This window comes from Acipenser ruthenus, chromosome 2, assembly GCF_902713425.1.
Source record: "Acipenser ruthenus chromosome 2, fAciRut3.2 maternal haplotype, whole genome shotgun sequence".
NCBI lineage: Eukaryota > Metazoa > Chordata > Actinopteri > Acipenseriformes > Acipenseridae > Acipenser > Acipenser ruthenus.
This window is the reverse complement of record NC_081190.1, coordinates 40,734,986-40,756,502: the sequence shown is the minus strand read 5'-3', so window position 1 is coordinate 40,756,502 and position 21,517 is coordinate 40,734,986. Positions and strand designations below refer to the sequence as shown.

General features: G+C 39.4%; 1 protein-coding gene across 1 annotated transcript; it reads right to left on the bottom strand.

The window, feature by feature from the left end:
• Positions 1-12,807: 12,807 nt before the first annotated feature.
• On the bottom strand, positions 12,808-21,034 carry LOC117408365 (ATP synthase subunit alpha, mitochondrial). Its single transcript, XM_034013301.3, has 12 exons — positions 20,879-21,034; positions 19,614-19,692; positions 18,360-18,529; positions 18,014-18,187; positions 17,736-17,902; positions 17,441-17,589; positions 17,143-17,294; positions 14,115-14,339; positions 13,688-13,795; positions 13,446-13,590; positions 13,143-13,293; positions 12,808-13,020 (listed from the first exon to the last, which is right to left on the bottom strand). The coding sequence occupies exons 1-12, from the start codon at positions 20,936-20,938 to the stop codon at positions 12,939-12,941; spliced, it is 1,662 nt and encodes a 553-aa protein (XP_033869192.2). The 5' UTR covers positions 20,939-21,034; the 3' UTR covers positions 12,808-12,938.
• Between the last annotated feature and the right edge of the window lie 483 nt (positions 21,035-21,517).

The following is a 21,517-nucleotide window of genomic DNA, read 5'->3' as shown; positions in this document are numbered from 1 at the left end:
ATGCAGTGTTTTTATAATCCTTCAAATATCAAGTCAGTACTGTACCTCAAACGGATTCTGAGAGGAGGCAGCAGCAAGTTTTAAAATTACTGACAAAAGGGTTAATTTTCCTTGTATGAGATTCACGTTCGAACCTGACCTATACAACCAAAGAGTACAGTGGAGTACCAAGTATGAAGTAAATATCTTAAAGTTTAAGTTTTTATCATCCAGAAAGCAACATAACCATAAAATGGTAACCAGACAGGAATTTGTCAAATTGTGGTCAAATTTGAAGGGTCTCAGGGTTTCTGTGCTACATACAGTTCATTTAGTACGCTTAACTTAGCACAAATTGCCAGACAGTATATAAAGAAGCAACACTAAAAAAACAAACATTGCACCAGATGTGTGTCAAGGTCTTTGCCCCAAAATGCACCACAATGCACCATTTTTTTGTTAAAAAATAAATTCTGTCAATGTTATAAAAACTAGGTCTTGAATTAACATTGTGAACTGCTAGTTACTGTTAGCACTAACAGTTTTACTTTCTTTTATTTAAAAAAAGTTGCAAAACAGCATTTGAAGTAAAGACTTTGATAACTCTGACCCATTGTGGTTGTAGATTCTTCTTGTTGCAAGCCATTTACAGTATGACAGTTGTAGCAATGCAAATATTTTTTTAGCCTAATGTTTTCCTTTCAAAAAAAAAAAGTATACTATATATATATATATATATATATATATATATATATATATATATATATATATATATATATATATATACACTGAGTGTACAAAACATTAGGAACACCTGCTCTTTCCATGAAATAGTCTGACAAGGTGAATCCAGATGAAAGCTACGATCCCTTATTGATGTAACCTGTTAAATCCACTTCAATCAGTGTAGATGAAGGGGAGACAGGTTAAATTAGGATTTTTAAGCCTTGACACAATTGAGACATGGATTGTGTACTGTATGTGTGCCATTCAGAAGGTAAATGGGCAAGACAAAAGATTTAAGTGCCTTTGAACAGGGTATGGTAGTAGGTGCCATGCGCGCCGGTTTGAGTGTGTCAAGAACTGCAACGCTGCTGGGTTTTTCACGCTCAACAGTTTCCCATGTGTATCAAGGATGGTCCACCACCCAAAGGACATCCAGCCAACGGCAGGCCAGTGGTCAAAAACGTCTCATTGATGAAAGAGGCCAAAGGAGGCTGACACGAATTGTGCAGAGCAACAGACGGGCTACAGTTAGTCAACTGACAGTCCAGTACAACATTGGTGCCGAAAGACCCATAAAAGAATGCACAACTCGTCGTACCTTGACACGAATGGGGTATGGCAGCCGATGACCTAACAGAGTTCCACTTCTTTCAGCAAAACACAAGAAACTGCAGTTGCAGTGGGCTAAGGAACGAAAACACTGGACACTGGAGGATTGGAAAAACATTGGCTGGTTTGATGAATCCCGGTTCCTGCTTTTTCACGCTGATGGGAGGACTAGGGTATAGAGAAAACCACATGAGTACATGCATCCATCATGCCGCGTGTCAACATTGCAGGCTGGTGGTGGTGGTGTGATGGTGTGGGGTGTGTTATCATGGCACACATTGGGCCCCTTGATAAAAGTGGAGCAACGTTTGAATGCCACAGGATATCTGAACATCATTGCCAATCAGGTGCATCCCTTCACAGCAGCAGTGTATCCATCTGCTAATGGATTTTTTCAGCAGGATAATGCCCCATGCCACAAGGCTAGGATTGTCCAGGAATGGTTCCACGAACATGACAGTGAATTCAGCTTACTGCAGTAGCCTGCCCAGTCACCAGATCTCAATCCAATTGAGCATCTGTGGGATGAGATGGAACGAGCTATTCGGAGTAGAGATCCACTACCAGCCAACTTGACACAACTGTGGGAAGCATTGGAGTCAACATGGGCCAGCATCCCTGTGGAACACTTTCGACACCTTGTAAAGTCCATGCCCCAACGAATTGACTCAGTGTGTGTGTATATATATATATAATTATTTTTTTGAAAGGAAAACATTAGGCTAAAAAAATATTTGCATTGCTAAAACTGTCATACTGTAAATGACTTGCAACATGCTTTGAAGCATACAGTACTGTAGGTCAACTTCATCTTTTTCTGGCAGGATATTTCAGCAACGACAGCATGACATGCCTATTGGGGAAGCACTGTTTTAGAGCACCTTCCCTTTTTCAAAATAAGCACAGTAAGCGATTGTTGTGTTGTACGTTTATTGCTATTGATCACTGCTGTTTGCCCTGTCTTGCCAGTACCTAATTGTACATGAGGCCTGTCTTATTGGGTTATTAGTTTAAAAGCAACACCAAAATCTGACACGGGAAGCTGTCACAAAATTTAAAATTAAGTCAATAGAATTCTCCCTTTGAGTCTTTCATGGCATCAGCAACAGCCCAGCAGTTTCAGTATAGTTTTGTGCAGATTGTATAAGATAACTGATGTGTGTACCAACTTTCTGGGATCATGTCATGATTCGTACATTTTGCAGCAGTCAGGGCTACATCAGTTGTTTGAAAGACAACAGGTTACAGGTGGGTGGTTTTTGGGTAAGTTGTATTGAACCTTAATTGAATTTATTTGAGTCTGTTATTTTTTTAAGATACTTGTTTTTAATATGGAAACGTTTCTCCGAGGTGATTCAGCAGTGAAATAGCCACTAACAGTGCCAAGATCTTCTCGGAGAAGTACTGCTTTTTTAACCTTATGTCTTTTGTCCTGCCATCTCTTTTGACAATCCAAGACTCTCTGCTTTACGATGTGTTTTGTTACTCCTGCCTAAATTAGTTTTTCTCTGCATTTGCCACAACCTCTTCTTTAAGAATATTAAGTTCTGAGTGGATAATTTTTTTATTTATTTTTTGTTTCTCTCAGAATGGTTTGATTTTCACAAGCTATGCTGCCACAAAATACACTTTCCCATAGCTCTGTTGAAGTTATAAGAATGGGACAAGTTAATTTAAATACAACATTTGAGTAGTTGTTGGAAACTTGCAGGTAATTTTCTGTCACCTAAAACATTAGTCCAGTAAAACACAGGACCGTCACTATATTTATCATGAGAGTGGTTTTATCAATCAGACAAAAAATAAAAAAATACGGTGTATTAACAGGACAATCTGGAAATGCCATCTACTTTATGCATAACACCTATGGCCTTTCAGTTACAAACCTCAACAACATCCCTCGAACCTGAGCCCTTACACTGATGTGCACTTATCATACTACACCAAAGCAAGAGCGATATCAGCATGCATTTCTATTTGCCAATTTAATTTGACAAAATACCAAAAAACACTGCTTAAGCATATTGTGCATTGACAAAATACCACTGATCCACATGTGTGCATAATTGTTAAGTTTCATTCATTTTATAAGGGTTGTAGCTAATTAAATAATTCTATAAATATTACCTGTCATTCACTATTTAGATCTCATATGTGCAGTTTTTAATATATCTGATACCTTTGTAGATTAAAGAACACTGTCAGTTTGCATGCCTTATTGCCAGATAGTCTATATACTTGCACATCCTAGGTCATTTCACCTCAGAAATACATATCATTTGCTGTATTAGGGGAAGCAGCTGGTTGATTAATGACTTGAAAGAAGGTGAGCAAAGGTTGACTGTCCTGGTGAATTCCCAAGGGTTTTCAGGAATGAAAGTACTTGTAGCTATTTCATATTTTTCTTTAAAAACAACATACTGGGGGAGCTCCCGAGTGGCGCATCCAGTAAAGGTTCTCCACGTGGAGTGCAGGATGCGCTCTATAGTCTGGACGTCGCGAGTTCAAGTCCAGGCTATTCCACAGCCGACCGTGGACGGGAGCTCCTAGGGGCGGCGCACAATTGGCCGAGCGTCGCCCGGGGGGAGGGAGGGTTAGGTCTGCCAGTATGTCCTCGGCTCACCGCGCACCAGCGACCCCTGTAGTCTGGCCTGTAAGCTGCCCAAGAGCTGCGTTCTCCTCCGACGCTGTAGTTCCTGGGTGGCTGCATGGTGAGTCCGCAGTGTGAAAAAAAGCAGTCGGCTGACGACACACGCTTCAGAGGACAGTGTGTGTTCGTCTTCGCCCTCCCGAGTCAGCTCAGGGGTGGTAGCGGTGAGCTGAGCTTCAAATCATAATTGGCCATTCCAAATTGGGAGAAAATAATAAAAATAATTGGCAATGACTAAATTTATTAAACAAAAAAAAACCAACAACATACTGTATGCGAGGCCTTCATAGCAAATGGAAGTGTACAACAGGTAACACCTATGGAATTATTTAATTAAATGACTTTAGCACATAGAATGTGGTGTTCACACGACTCAGTTCTTGGTAACATCAAATACATGAATGTTTGGATATAACCATGTAAGTAAATGTACACTAGACTGGCTAATCCAAACCTGTGAGGACCATATCCACGTTCAGATTAGTGACTTGTTGAGAGTATTGATTATATCTGTACCATACTAAATATGCCTTGTCTAATCTTTGTTTTATGATTTTGATACATATGTTTCATGAAACCTGTAATACTTATCATAGACCTTTGATATTGAAGTATTGGTTCTACAGCTCCTATTAGCATGCATTTCATTATGATAGCATGGTTCGGATTATTAATCAATTCGGACTATCTGGGTTCGGATTAGCGAGACTACAGTATATCTAACACATATATTGGCGGCACAACTGTTCAGAACACACAAGCAATGAAAAATAGAGTTGCTTCAAGAAAATATATATTGTGCAGTATTCATCCACAACTCCAAGCACTAAATTATAAATTCTAAAATGTGGTGCTTCTTAATGTTTTACCAAAAATCAAATATTGTTCAATACATTATTACCTTTGTTGAGAAGATTTAAGGAAACTACTGGAATTTGGCACTACAGATGCATGTAATGTATTCTTCATAGACATTCAACAGTCTTTAGTTAATTATATAACGTAATAAAATAGGCTTTGACACCATGTTACAAAGCAGATTTTATATATGATACAGTATTTTACATTGTTGTACTCAAACAGTACCTGGAGATTACAAATCTAAAAAAGAGAGCATGCTGATGTACACATTTTAAGATACTTGTTAGTTCCTTCTAGACAGTTTGCATGAAAACAGAAATTTAAAGGAAGTATAGTCATTCTGATACATGGTGAAGTAAGAATGATACAAAATGTAGTTTCGTGGTGCTCTTTCCTTATATACACATACAAAATTGGAAAGTTTAAAACTGCAACTGACAGAACAGCAATATATTTCAAAAAGTAAGTAGCGTGGTTCCAAAAAAATATGTTACATGTCCCCACATGTTGCTTGAACTGTTTAAATAACGTACCTGTAATTTTTCTTTTCAAAGCTTTTTTCAAAATGGCTGCTCTAGTGCACTGATAGTGTAAGGATTATTGCCCACATTGTCAAACAAGTAACACAGCAATAACAATCCATGATGTGGTACAGAACAGAAAAGTCAGCACTTCTTATGTTTGGGGAAAAAAAAAGTATTGCTTTTCCTGTAGTGATCAGAGGACAGACCTCAAACCCCAGTAGAGTGGCCATTTTGAAAAGAGCTTTGAACCAGACCTTAATGTTATAAGTGTAAAAGGTTGTCAGGATGTTAAGAATGAAAACAAAAATTACAGGTACATTATTTAAACAGTTGTAGCAACACACTATATTTTTCAGAACTCCGCTACTTACTCTTTAAGGGTTATTTAGACCTTAAATGATTACTTGCCAAAAATGTATGTACCGGTAAATCTTACATTGGCTGTTGCGTTATTTGTACTCAAATTCTTGATTGTGGCAAAATACACCTCATTGGGCAGACATAATACATTTTGAGCTATTCAAAGTACAGAACAAGTTGAGGTGAGGAACTGTTTTTAGGGTTTTTATCCAATGCTTTGGATGTGACTTTCTTGGCTGCTATCAGTTACACAATCACAGAAATTTTAATTTAGTAGTTGCCAATAATTTTTTTATTATTTTCTCCCAAATTAGAGTATCCAGTTATTATTTAGGCTCAGCTCACCGCTACCATCCCTGTGCTGACCAGGGAGTGGCGAAGATGAACATACGCTGTCCTCCGAAGCGTGTGCCGTCAGCCGACCGCTTCTTTTCATACTGCAGACTCACCATGCAGCCACCTCAGAGCTACAGCATTGGAGGACAACATAGCTCTGGTCAGCTTACAGGCAAGCTTGCAGGTGCCCGGACAGACTACAGGGGTCGCTGGTGTGAGGTGAGCCGAGGACACCCTGGCCGACCTAAGCCCTACCCCCCCGGGCCGTCGCTCAGCCAATTGTGCACCGCCCCCTGGGAACTCCCGTCTACGGTAGGCAATGGAATAGTCTGGACTCAAACCGGCGACGTCCAGGCTATAGGGCGCATCCTGCATTCCACGCAGAGTGCCTTTACTGGATGCGCCATCGGGAGCCCCCAGTAGTCACTTTCTTATCCTGAGGTTCGTACGTGCAGCGCTCCAGATAAGCTGCATATTGGGTGTTTTACGCATTGAAAAAAATATTAATTACGTATGATATTTAAATTTAATGCATAACACATAGGCCTACTCATAGCAATTTTGCTGCACAGCTTGAGTTTGCATGTTATCTAGCTTCTTGTACTTAATTGGTTTCCAGTGTCTCAAAGGTCTTGTGAACATATAGCATGCAGTAGCTAGAGAAATGACGGGACAGGTTGTAGCCTGCCTGGAATTGCCAAAAACATGTAACCAGAATAAGTCTGGGTTTTCAATAAAAAAAATTAAAAAAATTAAAACCTACAGTTGAATCCACTCACTTGCAATGTGTGTCTTTTGTGACTGGTGAATAAGCGACTGGATTCCTGTTTTGGGATTCTGCCAGGGACATACAGGCGCGTTGCGGAACGCGAGGCATTTTGCCACCTGTATTGCTGCCACGTTGGACAGATCAGCGTGGGATGATACCGCTAGTCCGCGGTGACGCTGATCGGTACCGCTCAAATAGAAACCAGAGCGATTCTTTCTGGCTGCCGCACGGTAGGCTACCGTCGGCAGATTAACCAATCACAACCAATTGCTGACAACACGTGCTTGCCAGAAAAACTCAAGAATGAAACTGTTGTCTACGGAGATGTCCATGCACCCTGAAGTGTTTGATCCCTCACATACTTCATACAAGGGCAGGCAAGTCAGTATTTTATACATTGCCCCTTGGTGGGGGAGCTATAGCATTAATAACGTTACATTGACATATTGAAATTACGTATCGCTTTGTAGTTATCCACAAATAAAAAAAAATTACATTTCAAAATCTAACATGAAATACTGTACTACTATTGTAGTTTCCGGTAGACTTTTGAGATACCATTTTGTAGTTTCATGATGTTAAATAAAATACCGAAATTATGTTCATATATGTTTAAAAAAAAAAAACAATTATGTCTGCATCCTAATATTCTACTAGGTGATGCAAAACTTTTGGCCATATATGTAAATTACATTCGAGTACATATACGGTGTGATACTGAGAGAGTACCGCGTAGTGTATACCGATCCTGTGTGTCTGGCTTTGCTTGGTGGACACACATCAACGGTTTTGAAGCGGCAATTAAAAAAAAAAAAAAAAAGACCGCCCACCACCTCCCAGCACTGTATAACATTTCTCCTAATTTCTTAGCATAACCCCTTTCATAGTAAGCCCATATACCTTGACAGTCTGGAAGTTTCTATTGTTTGCAGGATGCTTTAATTGTACATGTGCTGCTTATATACTAGGCTACATATAAAATACGACATGAATAATACCTACCTGGCATCCCTACAACATGTGCAACTGTGCACCAGATGTTATTTTTTCAAATTAACGTCCCTGAAATACTTATTTTTATAATCAAATAGCTCGGGATGCTGAGAAACTTCAGATATTAGAAGCTCCTCCATGTTGATGGTATTCGAGTTCATCAAGACATGACGTATCTCACACCATGGACCTGATTGGCTAGACCCAGATTTTCTTAAGTATATTCCATTTGCTTCACAGCCATAGTGTTTGTGGTCAATAAAGCAAATACAAATAATTTTGTTTTTATTGTAAGATCAAGTTTTTGTACAGTAAAAGTAACATACAGTTAAAAAAAACTGTACAATAAGCATTAAAGTATGTACAGTATTTGTTGAATGTACTCACCACTTCAAGGTAATGTTGCATTTTACTCAGTGTCTACATTGGAGAGTAAATTACTCAATGACCCAAAATCTTATTTGGAGCACTGCCTATTTGTATTTCAGTTTTTATTTGTACATGGCTTACATTGTATTATTTGTGCTCTGAACCTGTCCTAACCTTTAAAACATGGCATTGTGTAGTTTATTGCAGAGTTTAGATTATTTTTTTTTTTTTTTTTTTTTTTTATGACAGCACTGCCTGTTGTGTGCATATTGTAGAAAGTGTACAGTCAATAAATCAGACACAGGTCATGTTAATATATTGTGTGTAGAGTCTCCTTTTGTATAAGAAATGTCATCTTGTGCAGTTTTGGCAAGAGGACTGCAAAGATCCTACTCAGGAACTACTGTACTATTAAACATAAATGGTGTTTTTTTTTTTTTTTTTTACTTTAGAATTTTTCTATATGCTCTGTGCATAGGATGACATCTGTATCCAGGATATAATGTTCTAGTTTTGGCATATACTTTAGTGATTGGTTGATTTCTTATACATGATTTATAATCACCATAGATAGATAGATAGATAGATAGATAGATAGATAGATAGATAGATAGATAGATAAAATAATTGTAATTTGAGTTAGCAATTTTGAGAATCTAGTCTGAGGATTCTTGGTGGTGATACCGTGTCCTCTTCATAGTAATTTGTGTGAATGACCACATTTTCTGAATGGTAAGTGTAGTAGATTGACAGACAAAATAAAGAGACACACTTCACTGCTGCTGAACCAAAACTGTATTTTGCAGAGCTGCTACACATATCTACATGCAATAGCGCCATCTCCTGCACGTAGCAATAGCTATATTAAACAGAACTGGACTGCAGTCAGCACTCGGATATTCGATACCCAGATACAGTGCACGTCAGTTGCGTTTTACCATCCTTGTATTAAGAATAAAATCAATTCCCATTATATGTGTGTGTGTGTGTTATAAATTAATGGACTTACCCATCACACGTGACTCTGTCAACAGTTTTCTGATACAAAGCCCTTCTCTTCAATGTTAAAATGTATTTGATTATACTCACAAGTTTCTTTTTTTTTATTTTGCTTGTGCTAATCGGTCCATGTGGGATGTGTGTCAGGACACTTGGTTACACAGAGCTTCAGCGAGTTTACAGCAACAAATAAAAAAACAAGAGTGATTCCAGCTATGGCAATGTGAAACAGTTAATCATTAAACAGTTTAAGATACTGATTGAGCAGCACATGCAATTCTGAATACTGTTACAAATCTGGATAATGTCTTGTTTTTTTTTCTGAATCTTTTTATCAATTAATCAATCAATCTTTATTTTATATAGCACCTTTAATACCGGACCACCATCACAAAGCACTTTATAAGACAAGTACAAGTAAAAAAAAAAAGTGCGCAATACATTAAATACAGTGGAAAGTGCATAATACATGAAATAATAGCAGCAACACAGCAGATATCAGGCTTAAAGAGCATGGAAAGCAAAAAAGAACAGGTGGGTCTTGAGGGTTGATTTAAAGCAAGCGACAATGGGAGCATCACACACCAAAGCTGGGAGAGAGTTCAAAGAGTCGGAGCCATGAAGCTAAATGAGCGTTCTCCAAGTATGGTGCACTTTTACTTGGGGATAACAAGCAGGCCAGTCAGAGGACCTCAGCTTGCGAGCAGGGACATAGCGGGTGAGCAGGAGTTTTGAAAATAATCCTGAACTTTACAGGTAGCCAGTGCAGCTGGGCAAGACGCGGGGCGGGGGGGGGGGGGGGGGGTCACATTTTTTACATCTGTTAAGGCACGACATTCTGAACTAGCTGCAGTCGGGTGATGGTGTTTGCTGGGAAACCACCATCTAGAGTTGCAGTAGTTCAGAGCAGACAAATGCATGACAAAGTATCTCCGCATCTGGGAGGGAAAGGAAGGGAAGGACTTTGGAGATGTTTCAAAGATGGTAGAAGGAAGATTTGACCACGGAGATGTGGGCATCAAAGGAGAGGTTGCTGTCAAGAAGTACACCAAGGCTTTGTACTGTGGGGGAAGGCAGCAGCAGTTTCCGAGGTTCAGGGCAGCTATATTTAGGTTCTTGAGTTTTAGATCCTACTACGAGTTCAGATTTGTGAGTGTTCAGCTGAAGAAAATTGGCAGACATCCAGGTTTCAATGTCTTGAATGCAAACCAAGAGCTGGACCACGGCAGAGGGGCTTCCAGAGTCGAGTTTTAAGTAGACCTGGGTGTCGTCAGCATAGGAGTGAAACATGCAGCTGTGTTGGCGGATGAGATGACCCAAGGGAAGCATGTAAATATTGAAGAGAAGGGGCCCCAGAACAGATCCTTGGGGGACACCACAAATGACTGGGTTTGCAATGCTACCGAGTAGGATTTTTGCAATAGAAGTGCATACGAGGTAGAGAAATTCAGAAAACTCTGCAATAAAAGCAGTTCTTAGGTGGACAGTAAATAACAGCAAGCGTGAGGGACATGGGAGAAAGGAGCTTGATGGCGAGATGCTCACATGAAGAAAAGGCAGGCAAAGAAAGAACTGAATTTGCAAGAACAGCAATGCCCCTGTCTCCGCCAGCGAGGTGAGGTTTGTCAGAGGGAATAGACCTTTGGGGTAACTAGATGCGGCGAGTGCATGCCGTTTACAGCGTGCCAGGTTTCAGCTAGTCAGAGAAGATCAAGATTGGTATCGGTGCATAAGTTCACGGAGAAGCAGAGATTTGTTAGTCAGAGTGTGAAAATTGAATAAGGAGATTAAAGTTCATAACAGGCAGTGTAGGGGCAGAAGTTAGTAAGGGTATGTGGAGCACGTACTTACCCGCATTCACTTTGGGAGTGGAGAACAAGTGAGCACGCTTTGTCCAGGGAATCCAGACATTAGGTGTCATAGTAAAAATGAGGCCTCTAGTAGCCATTGGGAGGGATTTGAAAAAGGTCCTCACGCCACAGCTCAGACTGCCCTTGGTTGGCTGACGTTCTAAGACACTGATTGCCAATTTGTACTATCCTGTAGGCCTGGAGCTGTATACTTAATACACGTTTCTAATCAGCCTCCCAATTCAACACAGCCCAGCACACAAAGGAAATCTAAAATTACTATTTGTGCAGTCTGGTTTACCTCATCAATCAACGATTTAAAACTATTAAATTAACTTGCCTATTTCAATGTTGTTTTTCACCAGCGGCTGGAAACATACGCGTCTCTGCAGTTACACTCCCTGCATTGCCTTTTACATTTTATTTAATTCTGTGCATGGGTAACATTGATTTAATTGTGCCACTGGGTCGTAATCTGGAATTTTACATACTGCTACAAATTAATACCTAATGGATTTAAAAGAATGTACTGTACAGTCCACGTGTCTACAATCATCTCTTTTGGCAAGTGACATTGTTCTGAAATAAAAACTGTTGAAAATATAGTACTATAACCAACTACAGTACAACTAAATGGATTTATTTTGAAACTGTCCTTTCAGCTATGTATTTGACATTGAATTTTAATTTTTTGAGTTTCCTGAAAAACAGACAAGGGTTGGAACAGCCCAAAATGAAATCAGATACGTGTCACTTAACTGTCACTGAAGTATAGGGTCAGATATGCGAGTGGTTGACTGTATAATGCCAAGGGAACTGCAAACACTGACAGCATGCATTCACACTACCACCTACAGCCTGTCTGCTGAAACTTCACACCCAAGATGTTCTGTTCATCCAGAGGTGGCATTTTAGCAATTTTCCATTTGAATTTCCACACTTAAGGCTTACTAAATACATCCAACACATTTAGCCAGCTTTTTTTTTTTTTTCCTTTTTAAATTTATAGTCAATTTTTTACCCCGGTTCTCTCCAATTATTTCATCCTGGTTCACCGCTGCAACCCTGATGACTTGGGAAACGGAAGCTGGAACATGCATTCTCCACAATGTGCTCCTGCCAATCCATTTTACGCACTGCAGATCCACAGCGAGGCCACTAGACACAGATCCGATGGCGCCCTATCAACCACAGGGGTCGCTGGTGTGTGGTGAACCGTGGAGTCCCCTGCCGACCTAAGCCCTCCCTACCCGGGCAGCGCTCTGCCAATTGTGCGCCACCCCCTGGGAACTCCTGTCCTCGGTCAGGGCAAAGGAATAACCAGCTTTCTTTTAAAATATAAAAAAGTTAAGTTGGTTAAAGTTTGCCCTGGTCACATTTTTTAATGTATTATTTACAATTACATGAATGTGTGATAACAGTTGAATAAACTGTCCCTTCCTGTATTCTTCATTTCTGCATGCTAAAAATGTGTGCCATATGATTGATAGACTTCTAATCACTGTACTCCAATTGAAGGATTGTAGCCAATAATTATGACACAAGTGCTACTTTGTATTAAATAATGCAGTCCAAGGCAAGTGACATCCAAGACTTCTTATATATAGGGAATGTTATCATGAAGCTTGGTATGAACATTTATCAAATCACGGAGACCATGGAATTCTGGGGATGCCCTTCTGTACATCAGTTATACTTGCTGCATACACAGTTGTGGACACCAACATTCAATGAGACAAGTTTTGCTGTCAGCACTTTCTGTACATTTAACAAGACAAGGTCTTGGAGTTGGAACACTTTATTCTCAGAGAGAAATAACCTGTACATTGAAAAGATGAAGTGCTTTTTCTAAAGTAGAGTTCATACATTTAAAATGGGGACACTATGCAAAACAAATGGACAAGGAGTACTATTTATGCATCAAAGGTGGACAGGAAGTTCTGGACAATCTCCTTCAATTTTGCATCAGTCTGTGGAGAGATTGCACTTTCCGTTCTGTTTAAAAAAAAAAAAAAACACTTTAGACCATTAAAAAGAACCTAAAGGAATACTCAATTTACTGCTTGTTTGTAAATAGAAGTTAGAAAGGAATTTTCCTTTAAGTGAGAATTCTATACCTGATGGTGGCAAGAAGTTGCTGGTGCTGGCTGAGGATGTGTTGCAGGAAAGCACTCTCAAACTTGGTGATCTTGCTGGGCTCCAGTTTGTCCAGATAACCTCTGACACCAGCATAGATAACTGCTACTTGTTCCTCAATAGCCATGGGGCCTGGGAAATGAGGCAATATTATAGTTCTACAACGCATATTACATTGGTCATTCACAATGGAACCAACATTAAAAAGTCCAGTCTTAACATGGCAATGCTTAGATAACCAAAAAAGAAAGTACAAATATTCTACTGCAATGTCAGATACTTACAGTACTGTCCCTGCTTCAGCAGCTCAGTCAGACGCACACCACGGTTCAGCAGCTGCTGAGTGGTAGCATCCAAATCAGAACCGAACTGGGCGAAGGCAGCCACCTCACGGTACTGGGCCAGCTCCAGCTTCATGGTACCAGCCACCTGAGAACCAAGATTGAAGCAACAATCAAAGCATTGTTCCCACAGAAACCTCCACATTAGGTAGAAAAAAGCCCCGCCAAAAAAAGAAGTGACAAACCTGTTTCATGGCTTTGGTCTGGGCAGCAGATCCTACACGGGACACAGACAGACCGACATTGATGGCAGGGCGGATACCTTTGTAGAACAATTCTGTTTCCAAAAAGATCTGCACAAACACAGGCAAATACAGAAATGTATACTTAATCTGGTCAACTCTAAATGGGCGGGGGGTGGGGAACACATTAAAAGTGACCAACATTTCTCTTAAAAATGAAATGTTCAGAGGTGGGGGAGAGATTACAGAAATAGCAAATATTAGCAATAAGAAAGTTCCAAGGGAAAATGGCTTTTTCTGTTCAGTAAAGTCTTAACCAATTACCTTAACAGTCAAAATAATATTTCTTGACTGGCCTGTACAATTTCATCTAGGCAGTTTAGGGACAAAATTAGTACCAAAACATTACACCAATAAAAAGTGCACCGACCTGTCCATCAGTGATGGAGATGACATTGGTTGGAATGTAGGCAGACACATCACCAGCCTGGGTTTCGATGACAGGAAGGGCAGTGAGAGAGCCACCACCAAATTTGTCATTCATTTTAGCTGCTCTCTCCAGCAGACGGGAGTGCAGGTAGAACACATCACCGGGGTAAGCCTCACGACCAGGGGGACGACGCAGCAGCAGAGACATCTGACGATAGGCAACAGCCTGAAAGAGAACCAAAGTCCAGATTACAATATATAATATAAAATATATAATCTAACTATTTTATATAGCACCTTTAAAAATCTCTCAAAAGCGCTTTACAAACAAACAAAACAGAAAATTAAAACATGTCATAAGAAAGCCTTGCTATAAAAAGTAGGTCTTTATTCTAGACTTAAAAGCATTAAGAGTGGCAGAATCCCTGATCTCTATGAATGGTGTTAGTTTTGGGGCATAACAAAAATCCCTGGTCGCACAGAGAACGTAGGTGAACAGAGGGAACACAACAATCCAAGATCAGTTGAGCGAAGGTTGCGTGAAGGGGTGGAGACTGATAAGAGATCAGATAAATACTGTGGAGCCAAACCATGTAAAGAAAGAAGTAAAATTAAAAAAACAAAAAAACAAACAAAAAAAAAAACCACGAAATCCAACAGGCAACCAGTGCAGGGACTCTAGAACAGGAGTGATATGATCCCTTGCATGTCACCTTGTCAGGATACAAGATGCAGAGTTCTGAACATGTTGTAATTTGGACAGTGTGCTTTTGGAGACACCCGCAAGCAGAGTGTTAAAATAAATCAATGCTCAAAAAAAAAAAAAAAAAAAAAAGAGAAATTATATATTATAAATTTATGTATATAATAATAATAAATGCATGAACCAGTTTTTCAGCTACAGAAGCAGCAAGCATAGATCGCACCCTAGCTGTTTCCAAGGTGGAAAAATTATGCCTTAACAGTATTCTGCATATGAGGTTCAAAAGTTAATCCAGGATCAAATATAACCCTCAAATTTCTCATTTTAGATCTAAACTCAAGCATAGTACCATCAACTGACAAGTTTACAGCAATGGTTTTACGTAACTGGTGGGCAGTACCTAACATAACCTGTCTTGTCACAGTTAAGATGCAGAAAGTTTTGCGACATCCAGTTCTTAGTATCAGAAATGCAATCAGCAAGCACAGAAGCAGCAACACCAACATCAGATATCCACAACTACGGAACACCTATTCAACTTTTAGGGAACTGTAAACTTACTTTTGGGTAAACTTGATTAAAAAACAGAGCAAGCAACACATTTCCCTGCCAATAAGTTCAGCTTTCAAAATTTGGCTAATTAGTTGTCAACAGCATGACTCGCATCCAGGTGCATATTTATGCAAGAAAAACAAGTGGGCTATAAATGTAACATTAACCCTTTGCGGTCTATTTATTCAGGCACGTCAGGTCCAATTTATTCACACACGCAGTTTTAGACGCGCTGTTTAAAAGTCCCCCCCCCCCCCCCACAGTAACAGGTTTAAAAGGCACTGCATAGCAACAGGACACTCAGTACTGCATCTCCAGCCCCCGCACCACCCCTTGTTCGCTGTATTTTTCACATACCTCTTCATAGTAGTGCATAGCAGACATTTGAGATGTTATAGTAATAAAATAATGACTTGAATCGCATTATTGAGGCGTTTGGTGATAAAATGAGTGATCAGATGATTGATCGGTACGTACGACTATTATTATTATTTATTTCTTAGCATAGGTGGAAGCTATAGCGAACGAAAGGGTGGGTCGGGGCTGGAGATGCCTAGTGAGTGCTTTGATATGCAGGGCCTTTTAAACCTGTTTGACTGGAAAAAAAAATACTTTTAAACAGTGCGTCTAAAATTAACTGCGCGTGTGAAAATAAATTGGACCTGACGCGCACTTAATAAATGGACTGCAAAGGGTTAACAAAATGCAATGCATGATGTGCAGCTGTCACTGAGGAAAAAAAAGTTTTTCGTAAACTCGTGTCTAGGTTATATAGCTAACATTCCAAAGTAATGTAATCTGTTTGTAATAAATATTTTACTAACACTCCTGTAGTATGTTAAACTTGCTTTAGGCTTTTTGCAAATGTGTGTGTTTTTTTTTTCTCTTATTAGCAGGGAAATACCATAGGATGTAGAGCCTATCCGCAGAATGTGGCAAAAGCACAACGGCTTCAAAACATGCCCTTCAGTACTCAGACGTCAGTCAACAAGCAAGGTCACTTCAATAACACACTTTTTCCAGTGCGCACCCTCCCTATACTGTCCTCTGTATATAATTTCAATACGTTCATTAAAATGTACATGTTATAGACTATTCTGCCACCAGAAAAAAAACAGGCTACCTCTGGTAAAGTTGATAACGGTATTGAAATGTGTTCTTGCATTATAAATGAAAATGACAAAAAGTAATAAAAAAGGAATATGCATAAAGATCATGCCCATACTGCTCTATTCCATATTTACAGGCTGTATAGTACAAAATTTATTTTGCAGACTATTTGAAAAATAATTGACCAGTTAGCAGTGTATGTGTGTAAAGCAAGTACTTTAAAATGTGCCGAAAGAAATAAATGCTTCATATTTTGTAATTATGCACAATTTCCAAGTACATTTAAATAAATGTGTAAATAAAAGCAGGAGGAAAAAAGCTTGCAATCCCATTGACACTTATGTATCATTTTTTGCAACTATTAATGATGGCAATACAAAAACAAAATTTCATTAAGATTTTCTTCCACCTGTGTGCTAGTATTTTTTCATTCTTGCTAGAATCTTGCTCTTTTAAAAAAAAAAAAAAAAAAAAAAAAAAAAAAAGTCTGTAGCTTCTTTGTGTTGCAGACCATATCCCACAGAGAAAAAAAGTTCTTTATTCAGTTTAAAAAGTAATTGAAAAATAACCACTGTACGAAAACGTACCATCGTTTCATCCCTAGCCTGGACATTCACTTTGTACACCGCACCACTCACATCCTGTTCACACTGCACTTACTGACCTGCTTGGACAAGTCATCGTAGATGATGACCGCGTGTTTGCCATTGTCTCTGAAGTACTCTCCCATAGAGCAGCCCGAGTAGGGGGCAAGATATTGCAGGGGAGCAGCATCAGAGGCTGTTGCAGACACCACAATGGTGTACTTCATGGCATCTGTGAGGGAAGAGTTATTAATGTAATGGAATCTACATAACCCCGCCCCAAACATTCATGCAAAATAATTTAACAGGCTTAAAACTGGAATGTGAAATTGAATTCTAGGTTGACGAAGATAGATCTGACAAGTCCTCAATATTTACCAGCATCAGTGAGCCTCTTGACCAGCTGAGCGACAGTGGATCTTTTCTGCCCAATAGCAACATAGATACAGTACAGCTTCTTTTTCTCATCAGTTCCGTCATTGAACCTCTTCTGGTTGATGATGGTGTCAATGGCAATGGCAGTTTTGCTGTAAAATGCAGCAAAACCTTAAATTACTGTTCAATTTAAAAAAACTCAAATTTTAGCAAGAAGAAATGTACTACCAATTACTGGTCAAAATTAAGAAAGCCAAGGACACAGGTGCATTTTCAAACCAAATTATGAACGTCTTACCCAGTTTGTCTGTCCCCAATGATCAGCTCTCGCTGTCCACGACCGATAGGTACCAGACTGTCAACAGCCTTCATACCAGTCTGCATGGGCTCACGCACAGAGATTCGGGGGATAATACCTGGAGCCTTCAGGCCAACTCTTCTACGCTCCTTAGAACCAAGGGGACCCTGGGAGGGAACACAAGATAACAATATTTATTTAAAAAAAAGAAGTTAAGAAATATCCAATATGTTGAAGACCTACAAGTCTTGGGTCACAATTACCAAATAACTCCTTACCTTCCCATCAATGGCATTACCCAGAGCATCTACAACACGGCCCAGCAGCTCCTCTCCGACTGGCACGTCCACAATAGCACCAGTTCTCTTCACGATGTCTCCCTCTTTGATCAGTTTATCATTACCAAACACTACCACACCAACATTATCAGGCTCCAAGTTTAGGGACATCCCCTAGATGGGAAAGGATTCAAGAAATTTAGGAAAAGCAGGGGTTTTACTACAATTTTGTACAACTACCTCATAAATCTCCAGTTTTACATTTAAGCAATTGCAATGATGCTCTTGTACAGATTGTCAATGTAGTCAAATAATGAAACCCCAGAGCCTCCCACTTTGGTATTACCTTGAGGCCAGAGGAGAATTCCACCATTTCTTCAGCCTGCACATTCCTGAGACCATAGACTCTGGCAATACCATCACCAATTGAGAGCACACGGCCAGTCTCCTCAAGTTCAGCAGAGGTTTCAGCACCCAGGATACGCTCCTCCAGGATAGAGGAGACCTCAGCAGTACCTGGGAGGGCACAATACACTTGTTTTGTCTATTTGTTTAGTGAATGTTAAATGGTTTTCAAGTTGTGAAAATTGCTATAAAAAAGCATTACACTTTAGCCTATAGGCTACTGTACATAACGGCAACAATAAATTCCTACTCTACACTACTGTAGAGTTCAGAAAAACTTTAGTTGGAACTAAAGGAATTTCACGCACTCTTTAACCAACTACTTATAGTATACAAATCAAAAGCCTATGTTGCAGCATTAACAAGCTATGATACCACACAGTACCTTGCATATACTGCATACAAGAAATTATTTTAAACAGATTTTATATAGAATTGTTTACAGTGATGTGTGGCTGCAAGAACATATAAGCTACCTGCTACTTTCTAAAATAGTCCATAATTGGTTTCTTTTGGTAGGATAACCTTAGCATAGCATATTTTGCACAATGGATACCTCCATTTTCTCCAAGAAAAGTGCTCTTTGCTCCTTTCACTCACCGCCTTTTCAACAAAATCAAGCAAGAGCCTCAAAACCACTGGGTCACCGTTAGGGCAGAAGCAGCGGCTACTCATACCAGTACATGGCGTACTAATTCAATATTACTAGAACAATTACTTGTGGAATTAAACAAAATATAGCAAATTCAGCTGTCACTAAATAGTCATAATCAATACAATCATACATTCCCTGATAACTCAGTAATTTTTATAATGGAGAGAGATTAAATTTATATATATAAGCTCAAAGAGATAGATAGATAGAGATTGATTTTTTTTTTTTTTTTTTTTTTTTTTTTTTTTTTTTTAAGTGACTTCTGTTCAATACAATATTACCAAGTTATCAAATCGTCCCAACCCTAACTGGCAGTAAATGTTTGACTGCAGCTTGACAAATTGAGTAAACTAGAGGGCAAGCAGCAGCAACTATTCATTTGTTGCTTTATATTTGAAAAAAATCTGGAAATCCTGAATTGCATAAACAGAACTAGACGACCTCCAACATAAAGTAAATAGAGTGTGTGTGTTCCAGGGTGGGGGAAGAGACATCCTAAATTCAGTCTGCAGCATGCTTGGTTAACCTTCCTGTACTGACCTGTCTTCTGCAGCCATGGCCTGGAGGTGTGCAGGTTCTTGACACCTACACAAGCAGCAGCAAGGGCATTTCTGGAGACCTGTTGAGCGTAGACAGACTTATTGCAGAAATAGTATAACACCACATCAAACGGTTAATTACATAAGTTAACATATTTATTAGTACACGAAGGAACTAGTGTATCCCACCAGGTGTACACCAATGATACCCTCAAATCACTCACAGTATTCCAACATCCTAATAAACCCAACTCTAAAGCGGCCATGGACTTTAGCAGTACATTACAATAGGCCTAGTAGAATTGTATGAAGGCAGGCAGACTCATCATGACCTTCAAGGAATATTTATATTGACCCGCTTACTGGAGGGAGCAAAGAAAGGCGTGCCATTGTCAATGCAAGTACAGAAACAAACAAAAAAAATGAAATAGGGGGGCAGGATCATGGAGTCAAGCCCACACTAAATTGAAAGTAAACACTGGTTTATTTGCCTCAAATGCATGTTCCATAGTATTGATGAAAAACGTTCGTTTACCTGCGAATTTAAATCGAGATATTCTAGGTATATTAATAAACACCTGGTGTCGTGATTCGGTAGGAATAAAATCAAAGTAAGACGACTGAAAAAAACACGTTACAGACTGTTAAACGTGAAGGTGTATTGACCATTAACAGAAAAACGGACTACAAACAGAAACACTACAATAAAATCCCAGACTCCAGAAAATTCTAAAACAAAAATGTACGGTACCATTCTATACTGACGTCTCCAAAACCAAGTGTCTTAAAACCAATGACAGCATTGCACTTACAAAAGTCTCGTAATATTTAAACTCCCAATACATTCCTTACCACAAATGAGCGGTGTAAGCGCTACAGGTCTTATAGACACCATCAGTAATTTAACATGAACCATAGTATAAAGTACTGGCATCGACAAGCCCTGACCTTCATGTTCGTGACATTCAGTGGGACGGGATTTATTCCAGCCCGGTCTAAACAAATGACAAGCCGTTCATTTGAACACATCCGAGCATAAAAACAGGTACTGCATAGAAAAGTCCGACTATCACAAATAACAACAATAACGATGACTTGCAATGCATGCTACTTGCAGACTCAAAAGTCCGCATCACATCAGCACTGCAGGCCTCAAGAGCAAGATGGCGGCATTCCTAGATGTCCTCTCCATTCACAAGTAATATTTAAAAAAAAAAAAAAAAAATCACAAACAATAGATAAATAAATAAATAAATTAACGCTTACAAATCCTGCCTGTCTGGGCAGGGAACGGGCAAGTGCAGCTGCAACACGGACTGACAGCATTTTGTACAGATTTGACAGGTTATCCTTTGCTCCTCCACTGGCCGGTTCAACTCTGTGCGGAGTGAAAAAGATGGAAGCACGGCGCCGCTTCTGTATCAAAAGGTCACTGCTGACCCGGAAACGGTTCTCTCACATATTTTATTATTAATAATATTAAATCGTAATTAAGGTTTATCAAACACTACCACTGCTAGTATGCTACTGTATTTACACATTATCCTTACTTTTTTACAAATAATAATCTTCTGTTTAATAATACTACACACAACTGCATCCGTTTGAAAACAAGGCGGGTTTCAGTCCTTGAACGAGGATGTCACCTTGCTTACTTACATTTAGCAGGTCAGTCTGCAGAGCGGTTGACTGTGCTACTGTAAGGATACAATTAGTATGTAAACAAATAGTATTTGTTTAGGATACAAATAGTATGTAAACAAAGTCATCCCCAAGACTGATAAGCTACACCGTTGTCAAAATGACATTGTTTTCACAAGGCAGGCCAAACATCCTTTTTGTTCTTGATAAATATGTCTATGGCTTTAAGGGCTGCTTTATGGTATGTTGCATTAAGGAGTGTTT

Excerpts from the sequence above, each read along its gene's own strand:
- LOC117408365 (XM_034013301.3), bottom strand. The coding sequence starts at position 20,938 with ATGCTGTCAGTCCGTGTTGCAGCTGCACTTGCCCGTTCCCTGCCCAGA. Across the intron at positions 17,295-17,440 it reads CAAGAGGCTCACTGATGCTG|ATGCCATGAAGTACACCATT; the intron begins GTAAATATTGAG and ends CTTCCCTCACAG. Across the intron at positions 13,591-13,687 it reads AGACCAAAGCCATGAAACAG|GTGGCTGGTACCATGAAGCT; the intron begins GTTTGTCACTTC and ends CTTGGTTCTCAG.